Source organism: Eurypyga helias, unplaced genomic scaffold (assembly GCF_000690775.1).
Source record: "Eurypyga helias isolate BGI_N326 unplaced genomic scaffold, ASM69077v1 scaffold3996, whole genome shotgun sequence".
Taxonomy (NCBI): Eukaryota; Metazoa; Chordata; class Aves; order Eurypygiformes; family Eurypygidae; genus Eurypyga; species Eurypyga helias.
This window is the reverse complement of record NW_010257114.1, coordinates 41,185-68,676: the sequence shown is the minus strand read 5'-3', so window position 1 is coordinate 68,676 and position 27,492 is coordinate 41,185. Positions and strand designations below refer to the sequence as shown.

Genomic DNA, 27,492 nt, shown 5'->3' with positions numbered 1-27,492 from the left:
AGATATTTGACCAAGCTGTCAAATATTTTAAGGTGAGATTTACTGTAAGTGAATATAAATGTTTTCTTTCCCAGATGACAACATGTTAATGAGCCAGAACATTCAAGCGGCTGATGTTCAAAGGGCAATGGTGAGTCAATTTTCACAGAGGAACTAATGAAGAAAAAGCATGAAAGAAAGGCGGGGGGGTGAGGTGGAAGGGAGAGGAAGAGGGAGGGGATGATCCTTATGGTCTCCTGTCTTGAATTCAAGCCTCAAAAGCCAGAAATGTCACAGAAGTTTCTGTGAAGCACTGCATAACTCTTGCTTACTGCTGCAGGGATAGAAGAAAAAGGAGAAATACAGAGAAGAGGAGGAAGCAGTGGAGAGTGACCTCTTACTCCTGACAGTCGTCCAATGAGAAGAGATTCAGATTTAGCCATCTAAGCAAGATGAGACACACAAATACTTGCTTTACCAAAGGAAGATTTAACAAAACCCTGCTGGTATTTCCATCTAGATCTCCCTTTTCTTTAAAAGCTTGGTAATTTTCAATAAATTCTACCTTTTCCTTCTATTTCTGCCTTTTTAACTGAAATAGTAAAAAAGCTGCCAGCATGGCTAACGCCACGGAAGTACCTTGCAAAGCCAACACCGCGGCTTGTCCCACTTGAGTCCCGAAGTATCCTTGTAGAGATGACCTGCCCAAATGGCTTCAGCATGTTCTCAAGCTCCTGCTCATCCATTGAAAGCGGCAAATTGGAAATGTACAAGTTAGTCGGATCTTGTTCTTGTTGCTGAAAGAGAATTTAAAAAACAGTTATTGACACTGGAAAGTCTCTTTGAATATAAAAATATAACAGAGATTACACATAACTACTGGTACAGATTTTTACTTCTCAGGCCCCTTTCTAAAGGCTGCTCTTCCCTAGTATTAGTGACCTCCATCTTCTGTCACTGTATACAGCATTCCTAAGAAAAGCTCCCCTCCTCGTATTACTGCTGACAACAACATTTTTAAGTGGAGATAAAGGTGAATAATTGACCAGTTTATAGTCCGTATGACAACTTCATGTTTCAGATTTTTCTGACAGGAAAAAGGCAAAAACAAGATAAAGGAAAGAAAATAGCAGACAAGGAAATAAAAGATTGGTGGAAGGAGCTAAAAAAAGGAAATTTAAAAAGAAAATGTTGGAATGACAATTTGAAAATAATACAGGGGAAAAAAAAGGAGACAATGCATTTCAAAATACGTACGTTGCAAAAATATTACAAGAATAGGCTGATACACACAGAGGTGAGGAGACACTGCCGACTTCTCCCACACATGAACCTTTTACAGTTTTCATCACACTTTTTACATTATGCATTCGGACAATACAAAAGTCTTCCCAAAACTCTCTAGAAACAGACAACATGACAGAGGAGGATGAGTGATTAGGGAGGAGGCAAATGTAGTCACGTCTTTGCCACTGCCCTGACCTTAGGCTGTCTCCTTTGTGTGATCTATGTATGTACCACGAAATTCCATCTCAATCAAAGAAACATTTTTGTTAAAACTGCTAGTTTGCAGTGTTTGTCTACAGATTCTCCAGCTGTGGTTAGGAAGCATCTCTCTCACACTGCTAACTGCTGGCCATGCTTTGTGACACAATACATTCTTACTCTATACACATCTCCGTGACCTGGCTATTACAGTTGTGCAAAACCTTGGAGTTGTCATTGTTGCTCCCTGTATAGATCTCAGTCTCTGCAGGATGCAATATATCAAGCAGATTTTTTTTTTTTTTTTTGCATTAGGAATGATACAATCTGATCAAATACCATTTTGTTGATATAGTCCTCAGCATATTTTCATTCTGTACAAGGGAAGTTTGAATCAAACCAGAAAACAAAAAACAAACCCACAACACTTTCCTACTGGAATTGAAGCATTTATTAAAGTGATTATAGTTGTACAGGTGGGTGCTACCTTCTTATGCAGATTAGGCATCAATTTGTCCTTAAACTGTTGTTTTATTAACTTTGGTAGAATACTTCATAATTTAGTAACTTGCTATCCTGGATATCACCTCTCAGTTAGGGTTTGTTTTCCTTAGGACAGGAAAAAAAAGGAGTTGGGGCTGAGGGGGGAAACTCACGCCTTTTAGGCACAGAAGTGAATTCTCATATTCCTACGCTAATGAAACTTAAAAATAGCAAAGCAAATTCTATGCTTATGGACCTTCACTGTTTGCAGTTTTTCCCCAGGTCTCACATTCAGATAGAAAGGGCTAATGTTTTGAAGTTTTCTGTAAGGGTTTTTAAAGAGATTTCAGCATCAAAGGACCTATAAAAGGGAAACATGCTCCCATTACATCCTCCTGATCTGCACACTATCCCACTGATATAATGGTAATTCCTAGCCACAATGAAAACCCACCTACCTTAGAAAAAACAAGCTTTTCCAAGCACCCAAGCGTTGTCCTCGTCAGTCCCTTTAACAGTCCATTACAAGTGGCATTTGACTACCATGTCTGTTTTTCTTTTTGTTATCTAATGGGAATCTCCCCCCTCCCAAAATAATACTGAATGTCTACTATGCACATAGAAGTTTGTGATTAAAAGTATCTTAGACTATCTGACTTCTCTTTCACATCAGAGAAAGGAGCAGAAAGACAAGAACATGGATTCACTGAGAGGCCAGAGCTGACATTAATACTCATTGCTGGGCAGTGTTCAACCTTGAGGGAAAACCTATGCAACAGCAGTTACACCTCTGACATACAGTTCGAATTCCCTCAGGAAGGAATGTGAGCTGAAGGCAGCTTTGACCATTTTTGAATTAGTTTTTTACTCAGACCGTATTAGCCAATTTTGTTTTGCACCTTGAGATATGTAGGCTTACTTCCTCCTTTAATGAGCCCTATTAGCAAAAGCTTTATAGGAGGTTTTAGCCATGGGCATTACAAAATTGCATTTGTAGTTATAGCATAATTTCCTGAAACTGCAAATACTATTTGAAAGGAAAAAATTTCGATTTTTTTACTTTTTATTATAAGCTGTAAAGTATATTGCTCACCAACATCATAGATAACCTAAAACTTTACTAAATAACCTAAAATAGCATACATACAAGCTGGAAAATCAGACCCTCTGCATATTTATCTAATTCACTAATGATTTTATTCTATAATAACAGAAATCTGAACTATGTAATAAAAATGTTCTCATTAAAAAGCCTAACAACGTTTGGAAAGATAAAAAAAAGGCCCCGTTTTGTTCACACTAATAAAAATGTAATTTACATGCAAAAAAAAGAAATGCTGACATTCAGAAACACCTAACAGAGAAAGAAATTCAGCCAACTGCAGAACTTTTATTCGGGTAACTGGGGAGATCACATTCCCCTTCTCTCGGGCTCCTGTTCCAGCCTCGGGGGTTACCACACGTTTGCATTATACAGGCAGCGTATTCAGGATGAGACATCACGAGCTTTCCTTGCCAAAAGGGACGCAAAGGTCTACGGCGATTCACTGCCAACACATGAAGATCTTCCTTCATACAGGCTGGGAAGCTCAATTCTTGTTCCTATTCACCTAGCAGTGAAAACTTCCTGCCATAATATCATCTAACAATGTCTTTATAGAAGGGAATGCTCAACTCCGAAAGAGTATTAGTGACTTTACCACTAACCCACATTGCAAATCCCTTTGGAACAGAGGGGAAAAAAGAAGTGCATCTGAGGAAACTGTTCTAAGGAAATTGCTTTCTCTGAACAGAAAGCATTTTGTGATGGAAAAATGTGACTTGCAGCCCATGAAACCATCTGTATTTTGTATTAGTAACTAGACTGATTTTTGGTCAGGTGTGTGCTGAATGGGTGACAGGGAAGGACTTAATTCTGCTCTCCTGACCCTTTCTCTGTGTCAGTCTATTACAGCCTGAATACTCCCAGGGATTCAGTTATTTCTGCTTTTGATCCTTCGACGGGACATCCTGACTACAGTGGAAAAAGGGGAGTTTGAAGATACTTCAACACACGTCGACAGCTAGAACTGCCAAAGATGGCAGACATGGGAGAGGAAGAGCAAAAATGTGGCCAATGGATGAGAATGCCACCCTGAAATCCTGGAACACAAGTTGACATTTCATTCACATGTAATTGTCCCAGAAAAAAAGTAGCTGAAATGCCGACAAACACATTCCACAGTGCTCCAAGGCTGTACCCGCAGCGCAGGTGCAAACCCACGGCTGTGCTGGGGAACAGCAGCAGTTCAGCTAAATGGACAAACTGTAGAGTCACAGAGTATCTCAAGCTGAAGCGACCCATAAGGATCACCAAGTCCTACTAGGTGAGGATAGATTAGTTTAATCCACTTCTTCACTTTGCAGGAAAACAACTCTGCCGTTGGTTCTCAAAAAAGCTCATTTACAACACTAAGATAATATTGTTAGGGTAGACCTAAGGCAAGACTGAACTCTTCCTAGAGTGAATTTGGAATTTGATACACTTTGGCAATGGAAAAATTATACCTATTAATGTGCAAAACACCTCCGCTCTCCTCCTGTTAAATTACTTACGTCACCATGCAGCTTCTGTCATCTCCACAAGACTACTAAACCGTAGAACTATCTGGGTTCATTCTGGGGCATCATAGGCAGCAAGTCATTTCCTTCCCCTCAGAACACGCTGCATTTCCAAGCTGACTTCCAAATGGCAACCACAACTAGGCCTCCTCATCCATCTTTATCCTGTCTTACACAAAAGGCACTTTACACACAGATGTTTTCTTTTATGAAGGTTTTGGCATGGAAAATGGTTAAACGGTTAAAAATTCAGGAAGTTAGGAGAGAGACAAACTTTTAAACTCGTCCCTCTGTCTCTCTGGCAAACTGCAGTTTAATACATTAAGTTCTGTGACTTCCTTCCTTACCAAAACCTCTCTCAGTATAGTTTAATTCACATGGTTATTACAGTTCTGTTTCAGAAGAGAAAAATAATTCCTTTGATATCCAATTTTTAAATTTTTAGCCTGGAATTCAGAAATAAAGTGAAACTGTCAACAATATCTGCAAATGTAACAGCTCAGCTCAAACCTTGCCTACACACTGCAATCGTTGTAAGTGCTTGCAAAGGCAGGGTTCTTTCCTGTGCATAAGATCCATGAAATCATATAAGCTGCTTTCACCTTAGAAGTCTTACATGTCTTTAAATTATGTGTACCATTTTATGAGAATAGTCAAAAAGAACTACTGAAGACAGTGGAAAGCTTACTACTTTAGGGCAGCAAACTAACATTAAAATATAAACCACTGAATCACTGAGATTTTTTTTTTTTTTTTTTTTAATTCTACCTGGTTTAGGAAAACTACTTAATCTGAGAGTTCATCCAGGGTCTCCTCAGTTAACAAAACCTTCAGCAGATCCTGAAAGACATTGAAAATGCTCAGTATCTGTAGACTACGGACAATGTCAGGGAATCTGTGGGCTACTGTAAGTATCCGTACTACTGAGGAAACTAGGAAGTCTTATTTTTAGCAATTCACATCAGCAAGTTTCTATTGGTCTTTTCTCAAGTAACACCTTTAGCCGTGTCTCCAGAACTTCTCCAGCAGAACACAGTAATACAAAGATGCATAACAGTGCTCTTGCAGATTAATGCACTTCTTATTTTTAAAAGCACTTACAGCGCTAATTTAATGAGCTGACTACAAGATGCACTATATTTCTCATAAAAGGGACAGGAACAATCAACTGCTAATGCTCATTTCTGTAGAAAAGTGGTGATCAGAAGTTCTACATAATGCAAAATGCTCTACCATCATCTGAAAGAAATTAACAAAAACCTCCCTGTGCGTGTGGAACCGTTCCTAAACTGCAAGCAAGAAACTTGGCAAAATGATAAGACATCTGTTTTCTCTTGCTCTGTGTAAGGTCAGAGCGAACAGATAGCCATTCAGGAACATGTGACTAGGCACTGCTCACAGCATGGAAGATCCTCTGGCTGATAGGGAAGGGATTAAATGCTTGTCTGCCTTTGTATAGAAACTACTTTAAAATTTACAATTGGCCTGTGTCTCACTGAAATATGTCTGTTTTAGCCACAGTTTTAATACTGTCTGACCACAGACTGTTAACAAGACAATTCAGTGGAAAAATCACTACCATAATCTTCACTTGCTCTCCAGAATTGCATAAACACTATATATATGATTAATAAGCTAAACATTTTAATTCCTTTTCACAGACACATCTTTATTACAGAGAGGAGTAAGAACTGCAGGAAAAAGAATTTTTAACTACAGTAAGCACTGTGTTCAAGTTTGCAATCAGACTACCACTGCAACCATATGCTCCCTTTTTATTCCTTGGCATTCTTGCTTTCCCTTTGCTAGAAGGGCACCAACGTGCACCCTGGAGTTCTGCATGTGCTCATGGATGCGACCATTGTCAGTAGAAAGCTGAATAAGTTCATAACAGGGCACTGGACCCTTGTTGTCTGAACAAGCTGCAGCACTGCTTAGCAACAGAGATAAGACTTTTGTGGGTTGAAGCTGTGTACTCAAGGAATGTGGTTGTTAACCGTCTTATTTAATGCAAACGCAACTCCTGAAGTGATGGTTGTTTAGTCCCCAGGTAAGCAATATTTGGCTTACCTTCAATTTATTTTATAATGACTTCTAAGAACTTTTAAAAATAAAAGCAGGAAAAACTAATACATTTACTTAAAATAGTCTATTAGAGTAGGATTTAATACTACTGCCTACAGAAAATACTACAAACTAGGTAAAAAGAAAGCTTTTCTTACAAAACAGTTGCTAAAAACTGCAATAGAAACCTGCTTGAGTTAGGTCCCGTTTGCCTGTCATCTGTTCATTGGCATTCACAAGCCCAGATGCAGAATAAAAAAATTTGCAATATGCCTACCTTCTCAAACTAGATTAAGTGCACAAGCTACCATGGTAACCTAAACTTATTTTCTTACTTGAGTCTGCAGGAATGAAAACGGATTTAATTCTCCAGAAGGCTGCCACAGTGAAGACAAGTACAAAAAGCAATACATTATTAAAAGTCATAAAAGTTAGCTGTTTCTCATTTTTGCTAACTCAAACCCATGTTCTTCACCAGCGACATAAAGGAAGACTGCCTTTAATGCATTATGTCCAATAGCTGTGGAAAAGCCTTGATTTCTGTTACAGAGATGAGGACAAGTGGCTAAGCAGCCATTCCCTCCTGAAAACCCCATACCTGCTCTGCAGTTCACACTTTATACAGTGTGACGGTTCATCTTTTCCAAATACGCCTGGGGAAGAAAGTCACCTGAAAGAAGCTCAGAACAGGAAAAAATGCCCCTGCACTGAAATGAACGGGAAAGAAAGATAAAGCTGCCAGCACGTGGGGCGTGCTTCACAGTTCTGCCTTTGTAACCAGTAGTGAAAAAGACAAAATTACAAATCCGTGTCATTGCTGGGTTCTGGAGGATCACCATGAACTCAGATGGTGAGCTGATATTTATAACAAACCAAAAACCACCTCCACGTAACGAGTTTCAAAGACTTCAGTCTGTTGCTCTGGGGGTCAACAACTGCTCCAGAAAACAGAAACTGTATCTTAGGAATGTTGGAAGAGTCGGTATATGACGATATGACATACTTTGTGTTGTTATCACGAGTATCCTTCTGACACAATCTGAGTAAGAAACAATTCTAAAGATGTCCCAAAGTTTTTGCACAAGCCTAAAATATCTGAAAACATTTAGTGATTTGTTAACGTGAGAGCTAATGCAATATAAGCAGGAGCATACTTCGTTGTGTCAGTGGAAGCGAAGATTTTAAGGAGGAGGAAATTATAACATTATGAAGCCCTAAGTCCTAAAAATGTGCAACTGTGGGGAAATCTTTGAATGGATAAACAATGAGTCTTCCCCAAAAAACGCACATTAGTACATCAACAGCATTCCTTGCCTCAAATTAATGAGTTTCATTGACCACAGAAATCTTCCACGTCCATGGACTACTTTCATGGGTCCTATTCTAAGTGGCACACATTTACTAGAGGTAAGTTTGTGCTTCCGCAGAAAAGAAAAAATAGAAAAACACAAACAGGAAAAGAATGAATATCATTTGTTTAAGTTATAAATGATCTTGACCATCTTATAGCAAGGCTGCACGTGAGGAAGAACTAAAAATCTCATGAACAGAGAGAGCAAATAAAGGAGACACGAAGGAAGGCAAGGTGTTCAACAACAAAGTCTGGAGGATGAGGCTCACTGAGTCTACAGCAACTGTGTTGGACTCGGATGGTTAACTCATTTTAAAGGGAAGGCACTACACTAATTCTAAGGACAAGACTGAAATACAATTGTGAGAACACTGGAACATGTGTTAATCCTTCTTATGATGCTGAAAGTACATTACAAGCTCTTTGCAAAAACTCCATACGTAGAACAGTTTGAGTAGATGTAAGCCTTTGGCTGTATTATCTCAGGAATCTGTTAACCTACCATGAGCTAGACAAGAGGGCTATACAAATGTCACTGCCACACCAGGAAGGAGGTTGTTCAGCACTTGATGAACGCAGAGCTGCCACAGCAGGCTGGCATTCTAGCTGGCTTGTGCACCTACACTGCTGTCAGTACAATACAGGTATGCTCTAGCTGACTTTATTTGGGCTGCAAACACAATCATTCTCCTCCTGGTTTAAGTTTGCTACACAGAAACCACAGTTCTTCTCGTTTTCCTATTAATCATTCTTATTCGGTAGTTCTTTTCCACCTTTTGTATTTACACATTAATTTACATCCAGAAGAACAAGAATTCAACTTTCCATTTCAAAGTGTCACTTTTCCAATCACTCCAAACACAGTTACTCCAGTAATTACAGTTGAATTCTGTTGAATACCATTTGAGAAGATAGAATTTTGTCTGACACTAACCCAAGGTCAAAAACTGTGAGGATTTAGGTGACATATCGCCATAGCATTTAGACCTCACCATCTCTAAAACATCCCACACAGATTCTTAGTTTTTTAAATCCCCGTTCAAAATGCCAATATAGAGTAGATTTTCTGTGTGTGTCTAGCTTCCTGTACAAAGTCATTTGCTATCTGCTCTGAACAGGATAGAAACCTACAGTTATCTCACTGATTTTGCCTGTGGGGTGGGGTAAAGAGCAACATTTCTCAGAAAATTCACCCTGACAGCAACTGTAACAACTTTTTTAACAGAGAAAATGGGCAGAGCTTTTCAATACTACTAATGCTCTTACCTAAGAATGCAGAGCTCTGCAAAATCAGAACTTCTGAATTTACTATTACTGTTTTATTATCAAAGAACTCCTCTAGGAGCAAGGACAATAAGCTAATTACATTAAAGACATTTCAAGAAATTAAAATTAATTAAAAAACTTACACAGCCAGTTACTAACTAGCTTAGAAATAACAGAAATACTGCTGCAAGACACAAATCTGCTCTTTCTGTACCTTATCTCTAGGGTAAGAGATAAGCAATTGGTTTTGTACTAGGTCCTGAAAGAAGCCAGCTACCACTACAGCTAACATCACCTCCTGATCCCTCTCCACAGCCACTTGTGCGTACTGAAAAGGACGACTGACAAGAGCGAACGCTGGCAATACTCAGCGTGAAGAGAGGAGAGGGGCAATAGCCCGTTGACTGAATTTTAAATTTCCGCCCAAAAGCTTCTCCCACCCCCTGGCAATGCAGTACCATCTTACGTGAGCTCTTAGCAGCGTTATCTGACCAACAGGAATGGCTGGAGGTATTTCCATTTCAGCGGTGACTGGAAGATACTGTAAACCAGCACAGAGCAAAGCGCTTCCCAAGCTGCTTCACCTTAGTCAAGCGTTACCAACCCAGACCTCGGAAAGAGCAGAATAACTGAAGACACGATGTTTCTGGAGCCGTGGTTCAACACTGGGTTCCTTCGCTGACACTATCATCACGGCCTCTCCCAAGACACGGCCACCTCTCCACAGTGACACCCCTGGAACAGATCTGGCAGGGTGGCCTGAAGCCATGTCTCAGGCCTCAGGCCCCCCGTCTGCTCAACAACAGCAGAAACACAGTGGACAAGACTCTATTTTTCTGGAGTCAGGTTAACTTGGAAGCAGATCGCTGAGTACAGCATGATCTTACCCCATAGTTCGGAAAAGGTATCACTTGGAAGTTACCGCTACAGCACAAACCACAGAAGTTTTAATACATATAATCTAAACCATTTCTACTAAACTAGGATTTGTAGATGATCCCACTGACGGGAGTCATTTTTAACTCACCAACACAGAGCTACAGCAGGACACCACAAAAAGGGGTTTATGGCAGCCAGACTTAGAAAACAGCTTCACCTGTAACATTTTTCTACTCCTTCAGCTGCTGCGGGTCAGGGACTACCTCCATATCTGGGAGGAGGGTGAGACTACTAAGGAGCCGTGCTGCTGGCTGACACCCTGGGCACAGTGTAACAACAGCCCCTTCCCACGTATAGATCCCGCCAACACGCGTTCACTTCTCTCTGGAACTGAAACTGTCGTAGTGGTTGGAGAAGAAATCCATCGGCCAGGCAGCCGAGAATCTGTGCTCCGAATCTTCTCTGTGACATTCAGGCTAACACCTGAACAGTTTCACTGCAAGGAGATCACTTCACGGCACTGGTGGTAACACGCAAGGATAACAAATACACAAACACAAGTCAACTTTTATAGTGTCTTGCATGTGCAGAGTCTGATTTGCTAATCTTGCCAGAACAACTGTGACTGGCAGCTCCCAGTTTGGAGCATCCAGCTGAAGACAGGATTTTCCAGGCAAAACAAGACCAGCACTGGGCAGGAAATAAAAAAGTCCAGTGGCCCAAAATGGACAAAAATTAAAGCAATAAAACTCTTAGTCACTTGTGACTGACTGTTGCTTAGTTTGGGGGATGGGGGTTTTTTTTAATAATTCAAACAGTCTTTCCATGTTAACAACCAGAACAAGAAGTTTCACTGCAATACAAACTTTAGAATTTGTATTTCCCACAGGTCACCAGATTTGACACAGTCTCAGAAAAATATATCAAAACCATCCGGTATTATGGTGCATATTTTTTCATTAACGCCAACAGAAAGAAATATTAGCAATACTGCAACTAACTGTCAGAGGAAATGATTCAGAAAAATATACTTTGGGAAAAATTAAGAAACTATTCATTAGATTACCATACTGAATTATTAGAGCTTTTCCATCTACTCAAGAACATAATTACATCAGACATCAAAATCCATTAGCAAAATGAATTTACATGACTTCACATTCTCTTTCCTCCCCTCCCACCCAGATATCATATTCATAAGATGGCAGACAGAGGCTTTGAAAAATCTGGTGTATATTTTGAAGTGATTACCTAAAAACTAAAAATTAATTAAAAGGCCTTTATTAAGCACACATAAAACCTTATTTTTAAGGAAAAAAAAAAAGTTTTTTCCAGTAAGCATGTATGTTTGTGTCACGGCTGTATTGAAACATGCATTAAGTATGAAACATATGGTTTCCATTTTGTTGCCCTGGAATCCATCCAAAGACATTTTATGTTGTTAGCTTAACTGTTCTCCTCAGCTGAGAAGCTGTGGAAAATATCTCATCTGAAAAAAATCTGTACCTAATGGATAACTATAAAATATTTGCTAGATCTGCAGCAGACTACTTTATTAAAAAAGTCTCTGAGATTACTATTTAATTACTGAATAATAATTTATTTTAATTAGAATACAGTTTTCAAACTCAAAAAAAAAAATTGCTTTAAGAGGTACCACAAATTATATGAACATATTATGTTGGTAGTCTTTTCTTTATTTAATAAATTAATAGTGGTGTTCATGGCACTCTGTTGGAACCAGGCCATCTGACCTAACAAAAACACATGACAAAATCATTACTAATGTATCATCTCTCTCATTTTATAGATTTGAGAAACTGATCTTATGCTGAAAGAGCACTGCTCTGAAAATCACTTTTGGCTAATAACCTGATTTAGAGGCAAGGATCAGTAAAAATGATAAAAAAAACAAGAAATCATGTGGCTTGAGGACTGTGGTCTCCATAAAGGGCCTGCAACTTGAAAATTCACATTGCCCATGCTCTGCTAACAGACAAGCTTGTTCATTGTCACAACTCATTTCAAGAATTAGCCGGTCATTTTCACTCACCTTTGCCATCTGTGCTTGGACTCCACTAGCCTTTAAAGCAGAAACCGCCTTCTGAGCAGCTGCTGGGCTGTCAAAGTCAACAAAACCGTAACCTGAAATACAAACCATATTCCATTAATGAGACAGAAACCAGGTTATAATCCAACAGTTCATATGCTACTAGCATGGTTATTTAATGCAATTTTCTTGTTGGTGAAGAGGGCAAATCTGAACTCCAAAGTTCTTCATGTAGTCCCCAAAAAACAATCTACCAAAGTCCTTCAACCTTGAACTGGTGGGGACCTACCCTAATGGAACAAATCAATTTCCATGCCCACTCATTATCAGGATCTTGTCCAAATTGCTAACAAGTAGTATGGTGGTTTGCTTTGTGTTCCTTGGTATGTATCTCCTAAGAGCAAATGTGAAATCATCAGTACACTTCATAGAGATCACAGAGTAAACCTAATCAAGCAATTTTTCTAAACTAAATTCTTAGTCCAGTTTGAGTAAGTGACCAATAAGGCTTTGAGTTACTCAAAACTGGGAAAGGAATTCTGTGTAAAAGACATGTATCGACTGCATCATAACCTATTCTTTTGTGAATTAGTTACTCTGCTGTAGATCTAGAAAAGACAGGTAAATTTAAAAAGTGAGTGAAAACTCAGCTTCAGTAAAATTCAGTGAATTCTGCCCCTTCTTGTTACTGAAACCAGAATGTAAAAAATCGTCCTGAAAGCATTGTCTATGCCATACTGCAATCTTTAAATGTTAAAGTAAACCCAAAGTTAATTGCAACAATTTCCATATATTTGCAATAACTGCTTTTCTTACTCTGAACAACAGCTAATGCATTCCAGGACATGTGAGCAGCAATATACCTTGGCCTTTACAGCCACTGACTTTACAGGCTGGGACTTTTAATGCAACCTGGGGGTTGGATGCTCAAGTCTCACCAAAAGGCAGTCAGAGTTTGGAAGCTACATCCCCTAGATGTTACTGCAAACCTCATTCTGCATTTGTCAATGCCCTTCCTTCCCAGCAGTGAACAGCCCCAAATATTAAAGAAAACCCTCTCCAAGGTCAAAGTTGGGTGAAAAAAAACCCAAACAAACAAGCCAGCAATTAAAAAAAGGCTCTAGAGGAGTAGAAAAAGGATTTATTTCTTCAGAAAGCAATATTATTCTTTTACAGTATGTCTATACTGAGGACAAAAAGTTAGTGTAAAGATATAACTGAACCAGATTTAAAGTCCTTAACTTGGGAAAAACAACTTGAGCAGCCTTGTACATCACTGCAAGCTTATTTAACCTGCCAAGAAGCTGAAGAAAGTAGCATATTGTTCTGTGCAACATGTGGTGTTGTGGACTGTTAAGTCTTGACATGAAACAGAGTGAATTAGCTCATATCAAGTTTTGTGCTGCCAAGGCAAAACTAGCTTTCCGTACCCAAAACTAACTGTCCATACTCATGACATTCCAGGTTATCGACACCACCACACTGCAGGGTGCAATGCAGATGAAGTTATGTACTGATACCAAGCATGCCATCAAAGCCAGCTCTGCCATCTAGTAGACGATAAACAAACTCAATTACTTGTTGCTCCAGTTAGTTTAAACCCCATGGTGTGGGTTTTTTTGGCAAGATCAGAGATGCTGTCAATCTTTTGGTTAAATTCCAGTTAGATATCTGCATTCTGCCTACTTAGGTTCCTACTGCAATTTCAGTGACATGCAGTGAGCTTCCCTGCAGCCTTAACTTGCTGTATATTGTTACAACAGACTTAGCTTTTCACCAGTGAGATTTAAAATTTGTGGCAGAAGTCAGCTTAAATCTCCTAAAATATTAATGTGAGACTTTCTGTATCACTGGCAGAGCTACTTAAGTCTTCAGGAACTGGGGGAGTGGACAGAATAAAAGAGTTAAGTGCTGTCATAGGTATTAATGAATTAAAATAATTGAAAAGGGCATCTTCTACTTCCCAGTCTCAATATATTCAGATGACATCTGCATACAAGCAGAGAGAAAACTTCCTAGAAATTTGTTTCTGAACTGTCAGCACCCCTTTAACTGCTGAAGATGGGGAGCTAAGAAGCTATACCCCTGCACTGCTTCCAAGTTCTGCACAAAACTGCATCTCAGTTAATGACGAACTCTCCTCTCCTGCCTCTGCCTATCAGCTTTACACTCATTCATGAGCTTTATGCCTATTAACAATGCTAAATCAGCTGACTTAATTCTTCACTTTGCTCAGAACTAATCCTCTTAATTGTAAAAAGTCTGAAATCTGGTATTCCGGTGTCTGCTACCACACCTTCTCCCACCATGCGCACTGCTGGGATATGATCTCACCATAATTGCAAGGCGTGATGAAAATCAGTCAACTGATGTACCCAGCTTATTTAAAAGACTTCCAGTATCTTTTTCTAGCTGCAATTACTTTGGTGAAAATGAACCCTCACTTTGCTTCTAATACTTCAGTTGCATATAACAAAACACAATTAGAGGACTGGAACATGTAATTAAGTGCTGCTTTAAAGTACTCTAATCAATGGAGCTGATTTCCACCATACATAATATTTTCAGATGCTTAGTACAGTTGAATGGTCTTCTGTAAGCTCCACTAGTCTCTCCAGGCAAATGGGGAAAAGCTGCTTTTAACTCCATTTTTGTTTTTAAAACAGAGGCGACCTGCCAGCCAGCTCTGTGCATTCAGCTTCACTCCGGCTCGGCTGCACCACTGACACGGGCTGGCTGCCAGCTCCACGGGAAACACAAGTATGGAATACACTAACCGTGGGCAAGGGTAAGACTAGTTTAGGAGTAAGGGTGGAAAAATAAAATTAAAAAAGGTTGAAAGCACTTAAAATTCAACATTAGTATATTTTATAGAATCAATTAGGACTTTCAGGTGAATGTAATATAAAGGCATGCACACGTACCTTTGCATTTGTTTGTTGTCTTATCCAAAATAGCCTTCGTGGATACAATTTTCCCATACCTAAAAGGTATTACACACATGTAAGCAAGATGAGGGGAAAGAAAGCCCTATTACAACAGATTCACACTGTTTTATATCCTATCACCCTTTAACAAAATGGGATAATATACAGACCACCTCACCCCCCCAAAATATTTAAAAGCTCTGTTCTGGAAGACGACAAGTACAAGCCAGGTTTATGAAAGTTGATCAGCAAAGGCAGTAAAGAATTTTCTGTATTTTTTAAATGGAAAACTGAAATGTAAACAATTACAACTAAACCCAAAACATGGCTTGGGAAAGTTTCAATTTCCTTTTATTTTAAATAAAAACCCATTCACTGCCTGTCCCTCAGCCTCTCACGACCTGGGCAGCCCGGGTGGCAATCTGTTACGCAGTCCAAGGGTGAGCCCCCAGCAATCTAGGGATAATTAAGCTTGGGAAACAGGCAGACAGCAATCCCAGCCGCAGGAACGACTGCTGGTTCTGAAGCACACTGCAAAGTTTATCGGCGTTAGGTTTTGTGATCAAATTTAGAGTACAATTTGTCAATGCTGGTGAAAAATTTCCCTTGAAAGCCAAATCCCAGTTTCAGTTTTAAAGAAAAGCAACTCCCTTGGCCTGTGGCAGCAGCAGCCTCAGGAACGGAGCGCTGGTTTCCCAAGCTCCTGTTCCACAACCTCCTCTGTTCACTTCTGAACTACATGTCATACACAGTGCTGTGAGTGTGCAAGAGAAAGGCAATGCAGATGAGTGTGTTTGCACAGGAGGATATAATGTAACTTATTACATGGAGAGGTTCTTTATCACTGTACAAGAGGGTGAGACCATTTGCTTTGTTAAAGTAACGGCTTTGTTCTTCCACTTTGGAGCTGTAGGAACCTGTAACCCCCCCTGTATACCTGGAAAGCCTTGACAGTAGATGCAAATTCCTGCAGAAAATGGAAATTGTTCCATGCTTTTTTGAGTAAGAATGATTGTAGTACTAAAAATCAGGTTAGCCAAGAACTCAAGATCTCTTCTACATTAATTCTCTCTTTTTTTAAAACGAGGATTCTCCATCATTTTCCCTGCTAAACTGGATGCTGAATGATCCTGATTAGAAAGGGCAGCCTGCTTTGTAAGGCAGGAATTGAGACAGGCGTCTTGATTTTCTTCTAGCATTGCAGCATTTACTGATAATTTCTTGCGTGAATATCTTAATATATGTTAGTTGGTTTATGATAATTCTGCGATTTATGGTGTGTGACTATGAATAACTGCACAAATCATCTTCATATGAATGATCTTCAGTTCAGTGCTGTATGGTAAAGCTTTCTATAATGCTTTCCATGTAAGAGTACTTCATGTAAGTTACATGATACAATATTAGAAATAGTAGCAAATCAGTTTCTAAGCCATTCAATCTGATTTGCACACAGCACTTCATATTCCACCCAACTGTGAAATAATTTTGTCAAAGAACAAAGCCACATAATTTATAAGAAAAACACAGAGCGGTCTTTCACTAATGTTGGTCATCAAACTCAGCAGAACATTGGCAAGAAACACCATTTTTAATGTCAACCAGCATTTGTGTCCCTGCAAACAGATGTTTGAAAACATAATATAACTCCTTTTAAAATACTCTGCATGCGAGTTTTCCAGTGGATAAATATAAAAATCTCCTAAAAGTGTAGGTAAAAATAAGTTACGAAGTATTTCGTTAGCACTTCTGAACCGTTAATTTCATATACTGTAAAGATTATGATAAACATAAATAATTTCCTTTTCTGAAGAACAGACACTTTAGTCAATGCATTACTGTGATTTTTATTTTCATTTTCTTCAATTCAGGAGAAAGCAAGCTGTGGTTACTTAGACAATGCCTGCTCTTCAAAGTGTGTCAAAGAGGCAAATCCATTTGTGTTTCTGATAGGTTATTTATCCTGCTTAACCTATGAACTGTAAAAGCAACAAGGCTACTGAGCTGATAGCTAGCCAAGCAGATGGTTCAGAGATTATGTTAAATCACCTCAGCTTGTCAGAAGTTAGGTTGGGTTACTGCAGGGGCAGTGGCCGCACAAAATACTGAATGGGATCATTTTTCTTGGTTTGTTGCTTGAAATTCCATTTTTCTTCACAGCATGTCATACCTTTTCTCTTACAGTTAAAACAGATATGTGATCGACAACTTTAGGACCAGCATGTTAGTATCCTGGCTTTCATAAGGATCATTTGGATGACTGAGAATCTGTAGGTGTCTATGAAACCTGAAAGATAATCTCCTATGCTGAGCAAGAGGTTGCCTGTGCCACTTCTGCTGCTGCTGCTGCTCTCTCCTTTTTCAGTGTCTTGTTGTTGCTTTGATCTCTTCCTACCATCAAGCTGACCATTATTATCATGCTGGCCTATCAAAGACTGAATAGAAATTAAACACCACGTGCTTAGTAGTAAAAATAATGTCACAGGTCAGCAAGGATAGGCCAAGATTCAGGGCTTTCAAAAAGAACTCACCCTGCAGAGTGGGTGATTATTGATCATAGTTTTGCCAAACACCTGCTTTCACATCCTCTGTGGAGTGACTGAGGCCACAGATGTTGACAAACTTCTCAAAGCCTAGAATTGAAGTTACAGGTTCATCCTTCAAAATTTGCCTTTTCTTTTTTCCTTTTAAAATAAGAAAAAAGCCCCAAAACAAATCTTAATGTAAAAATTTTATACTTAGGTTTTTAAATCTCTTGCTCTTTCAGTTTTACTACTGTTGTTTTTTTCTGCATTGTTCTCGATGCCTGCCAGGGAGGAATAAGAGAGCCTTCCCCTCCAACTCCAAAAGCTCTTGTGGGAGGAGGCTTCATGGATTTCCGCCCCCCCCCCGATTTTGTCACCATAGTACTGAAGAATAACTGGGTTGGTTTTTTTATTGCAACATTCTTAACTTTATAAAGTAAAACTAAATAAATATGCCATAACTTAATTTGTTAATTTAAGATTGAGGAAGAAAATCCCTCTGCAGGGAATTGCTGGAAATCTGTTCGTTTCGTACACACTAGAAAGCCACATTAGGCATGCTGGTTTAGTGTCAGCGGTAATATGGCTTAAACATGTAAAATACCCAGAGATACTAAGCATTTTTCCTCAGTTGTGCTAAATGAAAGGGCATTGTACAGCGGGTTGTGCTTTCAAGACAAGCAATTTGTTGTGCAAAAAGGAGCATACTAATTGAAAAACCTTTGCAAGACGTTGTAAAAATAGCTGTAGGATGCTAACACAACCTGTTCCCCGTGACTTTCAGTCAGCTTCTAAGGAACGGATAGAGATTATTCACATCTCTACAAAGCAAGAGGAAGCAAACATTTCCTGATTCTAAAAACACGTCTTCCCTGTCCCCACAGCTTATCCTTGGCTAAACCAGGAAATAACTACTCTTAAGAAAAACAAAATGGGCAGCTGAAAAATAATAATCTCCAAAATAGTCTTCCTGTGTGTCACTTCAACAGATTTCTCAATTCCTGGTTCTTTCTAGCTATGGAGTAGATACACTTGTGTAGAGCCTGTGCATTATAAACCAAATCTGCATGTATAAAACACTGCTTTTACCTGTTAAAAGTAACGCTATCCAAGAAACTGAGAAAGAATTTGTTCACACTTCACCAAATTGCCTATGTCCATTACGCTGAGCATCTGCTCTTCTAAGGATGGAAAGCTAAGAGCTGACGGTAGGTCTGATTTTGCATCTGGTTTGGCTACTTTGATTACTTCTCAGTGAAATCTGGAATTGTAACCTACTGAGCCTGAAGAAAAGACAGTTTGTACCAAAGTAATACCAGTTTGTACTGGTACTGTAACTGCATCAGCAATGATGACGATACATGCTTTTGTCCACTGATTCTTATAGAAAACACAAATATGCAAAACTTAAACGAAGAATGAAAAGTAGGGAGGTTGTGAAGAAAGCTTTCTTGATGTTGTGAAGAATTTAGAGCAGCATGTGAGAGTACTGAACTAGAGTAGAGCCAACTACGTGGGATTGGTTTTGGTTTCTTTTGGTTGATTCAGTTTGGGTTTTTTGGGGATGTTTCTTTTTAGTACACAGATCCTAACTCATCAAAAATAGTCTTTACATTAAGGGGCAGAATGTAATTTTAGTCATTTTGTAAAGACAATCAAAACAGTAGTTGGCTTCCTTCCATAGTAATAAGTTCTAATTTATTTGGAGATACTATTTGTCTCCCAAGTAAAATAATAAGAAGCAACAATGAGGACTACTTGGATATTTGGAAAACACCATCTTTCCCTCTGTAGTACCACAGAGTCAAGGGACAATTAGTAAGGAATAAAGGAATCAGCTTTGCATCAAAAACACTTGAACATTTGACAGAATGTCATCAAAGCAGCGCTCTAATTCGGGTTCATAAGGAAGTCCTATTTTACACCTAGTGAAAACTATGGCCCTGAACCTGGGCACATCTGGCTGAGGCGATTAGCGGAGCGCTTGAATATCTGAAGCTAGTACAGGCGATTTTGCTGAACCAAGGGAATTAACCAAATCTACAACAATGTCAAAACACAACTTGTAGCAACTAGATCATGCATGCCCATTAACTCTAACAATAAATTTAAGAAAAAGTAACTGCAACTTTCTATGTAATGTTTAATTATGCACTAAAAAAGATTGGTGTAGGTTTTGGTGGCAGGCACTCATTATGTTCCAGTAGGAAATCCTTAGGTTCATGACGGCCATAAAGAAATGGAGAGATTCCAAAGAGTTTCTCAAAGAACAGTGTGTCTTCCAACAGCAGAAAACAAAATACGGACAAAATGTTCTCAGCAATGTCTCCTTCTACACTAGGGCATAGATGTGGTGAAGAAGAATTTAAAAATGGAAACCATATGGTTTGATTCTGTTCTCCAAACTCAGTATTCTGCTGGATTGAATAAATTTCTTTATCAAGTTTTTACAAGAGAACATTTACCCATAATTAACTAGCAGGATTAGAGTAGGCTATCAAAAGGTCCAGCAGTATTGAATCGACAATTATTTACTGAAATTCCCCTTATTGGGAAATAAAAAACTTGATACATGGAGAAACAAAAACTCCCTGTTTTAGTTTAAACTTAAAAGGGAGCAGGAGCTTAAGGTTCAATACACCACTTTCCTGAGATGCAATAGAGAGAGCGAGATTTGGGAGGCAGATAAAACCTTCTGTACCCTTCAGAGGTGTTTTTTGGATCCAGCAGAAAAGATTGCTGGGGCTGATTACATTCCCTTGGATGTGCTGTCTGCTTAGAAATGCCAGAACACTGGAAGAGCAGTGAGGCATGGGAACCAGCTGTACCAAGTGACCTCTTGCTGACAACTCCCTTGACTCTCTTCCTCAGTTACAGGGAATTTTCCTTGGGTCACCTGGTGAGAACACTGGCTCCTTACCAAAATTCTTGTGTTTAGCCTGGTTCTCCTTCCTTTCACAGTTCCACCTGATACTGACCTCATGTACTCAGGGCCACTTAGATGTTAGGAAAACCATGCCTGGTTTTACCACATGACTCTGGCTCTTAGAAATAAAGAGCATTCCATGAAGGGCAGTGATAAGATGCTAAGATGTAAAAATTAATCTAGAATAAACACAGAAGATACACAGCATTGTTTCTGCACAGCAGAGGAGTTCCGACAGCAACACAGTAATGCAAGGGATAACAGCAAGATCTCGAGGAACACTCTTTTTACAGCCGGACTGGACTTGGGCAAAGAGTGCAGGGTTCCTCTTCAACACTAAGCTCAGGACAGCTCAGGGTGGAGGACCTAAGCAGCTCTAGATGGCAAGGACCTCCCATGGTAGCAGAGATCCTTCCGGCGTGTCAGTGTCAATGGCAGGTGATAGAAACCCCCTTCACTGCACAAGGTGGAAGACAGACTGCAAAGGGAAGCACTGTGAGCTTGATGCTATGAGGTTTATTATGTTAAGCTATTGTGGACAAAGCTTCGAACAATTCATTCCAGGCAACCCCTATCAAGCCTCTCTGTCTGTTCTTATTGTACCTCCCCTAATGCACACACAGGTAAGTTCTTTCGACACTCAAAATAGCACTTGTGGCAGAGACTCCAAGCTACTTTGATCCCCATTCTTTGTCATGCTCAGATGGCATCTGATCACCCTCACATTTGCAAGTATGTTCGTTACACTACCAGATGTACAAAGGGAGAAAAATAAACACTGGTTTGGTTTGATCCATGTACTTAGTTTTCTAAGGACCATTTCCTTTCATCATCACAGAGGTCACCAAAACCAGGCTTCAGAGATGTTTTAAATGTCAAAGTATTCCTAGCTATTTGTAATAAATCTGTCAGTGTGACCATTTGCTCTGGGTTTGCCCGTGTTGCTGAACAATGTGATTTTTATAGGTCTACATCGATGCTTTGCTTCAAGCCTTCCACTCAAAAGTATCTGAGACAAAGGTATAGTGCTGTGTTTTGACATCCACAGTGCCTGCAGTAGTTCTTTTCAGAGCAGCTGAGTAGGTGGGGTTACCCTTTCATTTCTGCACATAGAGTGTATAAGGGCAGCAGTAAGCATTATCCTATTAAGCAGCAGTACTGTTTATCTTCCTAACTTGGCTTCTCAACAAGTTTCTTCTTTATCTCATATCCAAATATACATTTGTATCGGTGTTCTGTACTGCAACGATAGCTTGTACACTGGTTCACAGACTGTTACTCAACGTGCCCCATAACCAAGGCACCCCAGCAATTATTTACCTGCCTCTCACCCAAGCCCCCTCTTCCTTAATTCAGTAGTTGATTTTGGTACAAGTGTTGTATAGAAGAGAGATGCAAAGCTGAATAGAATCATAGAATGGTTTGGGTTGGAAGGGACCTTAAAGATCATCCAGTTCCAACCCCCCTGCCACGGGCAGGGACACCTTCCACTAGACCAGGTTGCTCAAAGCCACATCCAGCCTTGCCTTGAAGACATCCAGGGATGGGGCATCCACAACATCTCTGGGCAACCTGTTCCAGTGCCTCACCACCCTCTCTGTGAAGAACTTCTTCCTGATATCTCATCTAACCCTCCCTGTTTTCAATTTGTACCTATTACCCCTTGTCCTATCACTACAGGCTCTTGTAAAAAGTCCTAGACCTTTCCATCTCCAGAGGTAATTCAGACTAAAGACAGGATGCATTAATAGCACTCAAAAAAAAAAAACCCCAAAAAACAAACCCACAAAAACCCACACCCCCCAAACCTCTCTTTATTGCTGCTGAACATTGATTTGATGTTATTAAGAAAAATAACCTACTTCATAAGGAATACCTAGTTGCTTTTCAACAGCTAGATCAGCAGATTAGTTATTTGTCAAGATGAGTACTTAATTTAAAAGAAAGCATATTTTAAAACACCGCTTCAGAGGGAGGGAATGAGCAATCACCATTCATCACAGAAGTGACCCTGCCAACCGTGAGACGTGCTCTGCCTTAGGTGGCGAGGCTCGGTGAGCATGCCGTGCGGCTGTGGAGCAGAAGACAAGCCTCAGCGGGGTGCCTAAGACAACTAGGTATGTGTGAGCTTTGAGAGGAATGATCCTCCAGCAAGACCTAACATCATAGGCATCTTTGGAATATAAGTTTTCTCTTGCTTCCTATATTCTTTCCTGTAAGTAGGCAATGCCCAGTAGTTTGCACCATGACTTTGATGTGTTGTATAGCTTATTGATTTCTGGTGGGTCTCAACTGCAGTTGCACCTAACAAATGAGCAGTCAAATGCAGGAATCTGTTAACAGCATTATCAAGACTGCAGAATGCAGGAGGAAGGAAGTAGATTTTCATAACGTTCATCATTTGAAGGAAGCACTTATGAGGAACTGCAAGGAGTAATTTCCTCTGATACCAGACCACATGGTGGGAGTACAGAGGAAGGAAAAATGCCCAGGGTGAAGTAAACTAAACTGTGTTTCTGTGCTTCATGGTGAGAGTAGAGAGCTAGCACTTGGGAGAGGTATTCATAGGGAAAATCGTAGGAGAAATCCTGGCAATGGCTGTTATTGTTACACTGGTTCTCCGAATCATTCCTAGACCCACACTGCTGAAGCTTCTTGGCAGTTTTCCACGGCAGCTGGTTCTTTGCAGGAGCCACGCTATCTAGGACAGTGAACTCAAGCACTAGCAGTCTTGCACACTGGAAAACGGTCCACGCAGTCATCGTAAAGAACTGACACTCAGGCACATGTTCAGGGGCTGGCGTGGGCCAGCACAGCCCCCAGCCAGCCCCAGTGCCTCCCACGACCAAGCGGGCCGAGGGTTGCAGTCGCTCTGTTTACACACATACATACCCAGCGCTGTAGTTTTTCACCACCACCACCTTCTACACTTTCAAGAACTGAAATAGTACCAGGAACAAGATAGTCCTTCAGGGACATTTACCCTTTCCCCCCCAAAACGTGATGTAGCTCTTCACTTTAAGAGGCTTACAGAAGCTGATAGGGCATGTAGAATGCTGGCCATGAAATATAAAGCTGAGTACAAGCGACTTGGGACACAAGAGCTTAGTGAATCTTGAAGAGCGCTGTCCCTGAACAGTCTGTCTCTCTCACTTGTAACCACGTACATTTACTCTCCACTCCGAAAAATTCTGGAGGAAGCTTCAGAAGTTTTGACTTACAAGCTATACAGCTTTCTAAAGGGAATGACATATTTGGAAAGTAAGTGGCACTATCCTGGTCCAACTATTAGGCACAGTTTCTATTGCTTTATTACAGCTTCCAGCATAATGTATTTAGGTATGCGCTGATTTTCATTGACGCTTGTACATTTTTAGGCTATAGGCGGATAGTTCTATTTTGTATCAGTGCAGATGCTCACAATTTCAGATACAATAAGGAAGCCAACACCTAGTGGCTAGTGGCCCAGGTTTATCCCCTTGCAACTATTTGAAGCTGGTACAATAACTCACTGAATAGACAGAAGGTGCTTTAAACTGGTCACAAAGAGCAGTAACTACACTGAAACATGTATTTAAATGTTTGGTAGGGGGAAAGTACTTTGTAAATAGGCTTCGTCCTTGAATAATTATCACTTTGCAAGTGAATGGTTATTTAAGAACTCTTAACAAACTAAGCTTAGCTTTATTTATTAGGTTTTTTACATATTTTAAAAAAACTTAAAACTAATACATCCACTGCAGAAACTGAGTTAGTTGTCTTTTGAAATAGTATCTTTTTGCACTGACACTCAATTATATTTACACGTACTCGGAAAGAAAAATCTGAAGCAATATTATTTGAAAATAAATTATCATCGTTCCTGTGGCTCTGAGAAAGAACATAAAAAGTATGAGAACACAGTTTCACATAACCATGAAAGATACAGGGTGTTTGGTTTATTTTTAATATCATAATTCATTTGCAAGAAAAATAAAGTTCCAAACAGGTTCAAATTACAAGTCTGGAATATTATTTCTACAGTCTAGCAATTTTCTTTATTGTGTTTTCTTTTTTCTCCCCATACTAAAAAACGGTCACTAATCCAGACAATGATTTGGGAAGATGAGAAATTAAACCAGATGAATGCTAAAACGTATTTATAAGCCAAGCTCATGGCGGGTCTGCAGACATGCATGTATTGATTTACCACTGCTAGCTGTTTTAATCTGAAAGTAAGGCAGTATTTCTACACCCAACCATAAATCTTGGCAAATTTTAGCCTCACCAATTCTGCAGAGCCTACCCTAACAGCTTGAAAGAATAAAACCATGAAAACATAAGAGAGCAGTTCTTGTTATTCATAATTTATAACCCCTTTCTCTTCCCTGTGCTAAACAGTACAGATCAGCTTGGGAGCATGAATTAGTCTCTCTACCTGAAGACCTTTTATTTTTCAATTTCTCCTCCTCCATCCTAGGAAGCCAAATTCAGTCACTGTCAGCATATGATGCATTGTCCTTTATTTTGACTTCTCCTAAGCACATTTCTTTTTCTTGTGGGATGGAATTAAGGACAAGGCAAGGGGAAAATACTGTTTATCAACACTTCCCAAGACTTTTTCCCCTGTTTTAGTCAGAACAGTATAAATCAAAAGGTGTTATTCTGGCTATAGAACTAGCTAGCATGAGACTACCTCCTATCTGGGCAGGCAGACACCTATTACATATGCTACAAGCCTATATACCTCCAGAAGATTAATCTTTAATTTATTCTTGCCTATTAATTTTACTTCTAGTGAAGGTTGCTAACCAAGTCTTATACCCTTAGTTTAAATAAATGAAGCCCTGAGGACTACGTTGGCAACGTACTGAAAACCGTAAGATTGGAGACTGCCAAAGTACAAGGGCACTTTCACCCACATCCCATTTCCTAAACTCTGACTCAAGTACTAAACTCAAGTACTAAAAACTGCCTCATATTGTGTAAATTACATCTATATATACATAAAGATACATACATGTACACACACAGGTTTTCTCTCCCATGGAAGATTATTTTTTTAGCAGTATGTCAGCGTATTTGTAAGTTTTCCTTCTGTTTCATAATGCTAAGCCAACAGGATGAGTCCAAGACCTGGCCTGCTGGGTTAAAATATCTTCCACACAAAGATACCTGTTTGTTCTCACCTGCATCTTATACTAATTTAATGCCCCATCTTGCAAAGTGCTGACTGCCCCTCTTCAGTATGGAGGGCAGAAGGAAGAAAACAAACCCAATAAATTCAAATAACTTCCAGTCTCTCTGAACCTCGTTTTAATAGAGGTTCTTTTACAAAGTCTCATAATAACATCCTGCTTTCAACAGCTATTCTATACTGGAATTAACACCTGATGATGAAGAAACTGTAGAATTAATATTAGAGCCTTATCTCCTTTAATTTCTGGTAAGTTAATGTCAATCATACTAGAACAGCACTAAATGGACAAGTTATTCAAAAATTACTGCTAAACCTTGCAGAGGCCTTGCCCTCTTAATAGCAAGGCATGTATGCTTGATCCCTATTTGGATCTGCTTCTCTAGCCTCAAGTCCCAGCTGTGCTGAATAGCAAATATCTCCATTTCAATAGGGAAAATTGTTCTACTAAAGTAGTTCTCTCCAGGGGTCAAAATACTTCAGAAGGGCATTTAAGTGGCTGTGTGTTAGTGAGCAGAAACATCAGCTCACATATTATTGATTATAACTGCATGGCTCTGTTGAAAAGATGCCTGCAGTCGTATTAAGTGCTGAGACAGGGACAGAGGAGTGTTATGCATTAAAACAAAATAATATCCATCTGTTGCCAAATTTTAGATACATGAGCAATCACAAGCTGTAACACAAAATCTGAAGCGCAACCTTCGTGGTTGATGCATCAGGGTCATATTCAGTGACACTTCCTCTGTTTCACACTGCTTAAGATAGACAGTCTTTTGAATATTGATTGAAGCAAGCAGGAGGCAGAGTTTGATTTCTGCAGTTTTGCAAAGAGAATGTAATAGATACTTATCTGGAAATTGCTTTTGGTAGCTTACATATACCATTTTCTTTAAAGACACCATTAACCTGTTCTGATCCCATCACTACAGCAGCTACCCAAGTACGAGGCAACTCTTCCATAACCACAGCACATCAGCCAACTCTTGGCACCGAGCTGCAGCCAGACCTGCAGTCACAGCACACTGCCCACTACCAGACTGTCATGTAGAACATGTCTGAGCTGGCTGCAACTGATGTGATTCCCCAGACCCACATTTCCGGTGTTTTGGGCGGGTTTGTATAATGACTATGTGTGGTGGGTGCCAGGTGCCCACCATGTTGCTCTATCATTCTCCTTCCTCAGCAGGACAGCGGACAGAAAAATATCATGAAAGGCTCATGGCTCGAGATCAGGACAGGGAGAGGGCATTCAACAATTATCTTCATGGGCAAAACAGGCTCAGCTTGGGAAAAAATTAATTTATCACCAATCAAGTCAGAGTAAAACAGAACAAGAACCAAATCTTAAACCACTTTCCCCCTAACCATCTCTTCTTCTTGGGCTCAAATTCACTCTCACTTTTCTCAACCTCCTCCCACCAAGCCATGCAGGGAGACAGGGAATGGAGGGTCTGCTCAGTTCATCACACATTGTCTCTGACACTCAGAGGGAGGACTTCTCATACGTTCCAGTGTGTGGCCCCTCCCACGGGAGACAGTCCTCCATGAACTTCTCCAACATGAATCCTTCCCACAGGCTGCAATTCTTCACCAACTTCTCCAGCGTGGGTCCCCTCCCCGAGATGCCATCCTTCAGGAGCAGCCTGCTCCAGCCTGGGTCCCCCTGGGGTCACAAGTCCTGCCAGCAAACCTACTCCAGCTTGGGCTCCTCTCTCCATGGGGCCACAGCTCCTGCCAGCAGCCTGCTCCAGCGCAAGCTGCTCACTGGGGCAGTCTC

The 27,492-nt window shown here is 40.0% G+C and overlaps 1 protein-coding gene across 1 annotated transcript in view; it reads right to left on the bottom strand.

Moving 5' to 3' along the window:
- LOC104511318 (RNA-binding motif, single-stranded-interacting protein 1-like) overlaps positions 1-27,492 on the bottom strand; it is a 67,639-nt gene that overhangs the window by 26,066 nt on the left and 14,081 nt on the right. The window contains 3 exon segments of the mRNA XM_010153883.1: positions 619-776; positions 12,162-12,253; positions 15,083-15,141. Of these exon segments, the coding sequence (XP_010152185.1) occupies positions 619-776; positions 12,162-12,253; positions 15,083-15,141 (309 nt within the window).